Here is a 1,658-nt window from a genome sequence, read left to right as displayed (position 1 = left end):
TACAAGAGTGACTGGTCACTCTTCATGTAACTTGGGTACACATGGGTTCGTACCCCGTTACATAGATGGGCAACAAAGAGGGCCGATCAAGACCGTAAGTCGTGCGAGCAACGCTAAACAAACGTTCAGCAAGGTTGGATGTGGGAGGGGTCGGGTGGACGAGCTTGTACGCGTTTTTGGCTGACTCCAGTCAAGCTCTTTTAAGGACTGATGCTGCGAATCCTTGTTGCGACGATCCTTGCAGATTCACTTCGTTCTGGGGTTCTCGCAGAAAACGTTAGCAAGCCGCTTTCTCCTGGCGGCTCATAAGGTTCTGTTTGTCAGACTGAATTTTGACGCAGGCTGACTCAAAGTCAGGGCTGGCCACGATTGATCCTGAGCTAACCTTTTGTTCAGGGAGCAATTGTCGCTGACCAGGAAAGCAACCTGGTCAATTGTCATGCCAAAAACGCACAGTATCAATATCATCACGTCCCGATGCGCTTCAGCATCTATACTCGGTAGGCTTTGTGCTGTATGACAGCAGTTTCAGAGTCCTCCTCAGGTGGCTCTAGAACCGAAGCCATGGCGAGTAGTGGACGGCCATGATGGCAAAATTCACAATGAATCGCTTAAATAAAGGAAGGTCCAGCAGACTAGTTAGTAGTAGACGAAGTAAGGAGAGTTGGTGGTTGGCGTTGATAGTGCTAGTAAAAACGGTCAAGTTTTCACACATTAATAATTCTTACGTAAAAAGTGTTGTCATACATTATGCATTTATAAAGTCGATGTGGCTCCCATACATAATGGGAGCCAATTTATATTTATTAATGTATGCCATTATGCATTATTCGGGAGCCCTGCGTCCCTTTCTCCACCTTCGCCAGGAAGAGTTGCAGTTTGTCTGCATCGACATCCTTCAAGTCATTCGTCTTCTCCCCTTGATAACGTCCTTCAAGTCTCCCACCGACTGACACGCATCGACGTCCACAGGGAACGCTCTTCCCGCCACACCAACAACCGCACAGAAGAGCTTCACCATCGTTCCTCAAGCCGGCGCATTCTGGAATGAGTGAGGAAGAAGGAGAGGATTTCCGTTCGTATTTAAGCGGAAATCCTCTCCTTCTTCTCGGAGCACCTCTTTGCGGTATGAAAAAACTGCCGGCGTAACGTGCTGCGCTCAACGGAGCTTAGCATGATTTTCCCTTCGAACGAATACCTGCTTTTGTATGTAATCCCAATGTTGCTGTGTACGGTGCTTGGAGGTATGGAGGAGATCTCCTTCCCACCGGATGCTACTTAGCGGTATTGTGGTCGATTTCAATAGGTGCTGTTCGGGAAGCTCTAAACCTACTTTCGTTGTTAAATTACGGGAAGAAAGAAACTGCCGGCGTAATGTGCCAGAATATACTACAGTCACACCTCCCTATTTGAACGCCCCTAACTGAATATACACTCTCTAAATGATAGGGCACAAGCTATGCAAAACAATTTGTATAGGTTTCAGTATGTTCCTCCTTTATCTGCACAAAAACCTCTCTATTCGCTAAATGACACCCACGTCGGGAAGAAAACCTCTCTATTTGGACACACGTCTCAGCCAATCCTGACATTATCACTTCTGCCGCACAACCAACAAGTCTCTACTAAGTCCTCAAAATGACAACTACGCCCTTGCA

At 47.0% G+C, this 1,658-nt stretch overlaps 1 protein-coding gene across 1 annotated transcript; it reads right to left on the bottom strand.

The window, feature by feature from the left end:
• Positions 1–303: 303 nt before the first annotated feature.
• On the bottom strand, positions 304–566 carry PPTG_24339 (hypothetical protein; the record flags this gene model as incomplete). Its single annotated transcript, XM_008916449.1, has 2 exons — positions 304–426; positions 498–566. The coding sequence occupies 2 exons, from the start codon at positions 564–566 to the stop codon at positions 304–306; spliced, it is 192 nt and encodes a 63-aa protein (XP_008914697.1).
• Between the last annotated feature and the right edge of the window lie 1,092 nt (positions 567–1,658).

This window comes from Phytophthora parasitica (assembly GCF_000247585.1).
Source record: "Phytophthora parasitica INRA-310 unplaced genomic scaffold supercont2.84, whole genome shotgun sequence".
In the NCBI taxonomy this organism is placed as follows: Eukaryota; Oomycota; class Peronosporomycetes; order Peronosporales; family Peronosporaceae; genus Phytophthora; species Phytophthora nicotianae.
The sequence above is the reverse complement of the archived record's forward strand: the minus strand, read 5'-3'. Positions and strand labels throughout refer to the sequence as shown.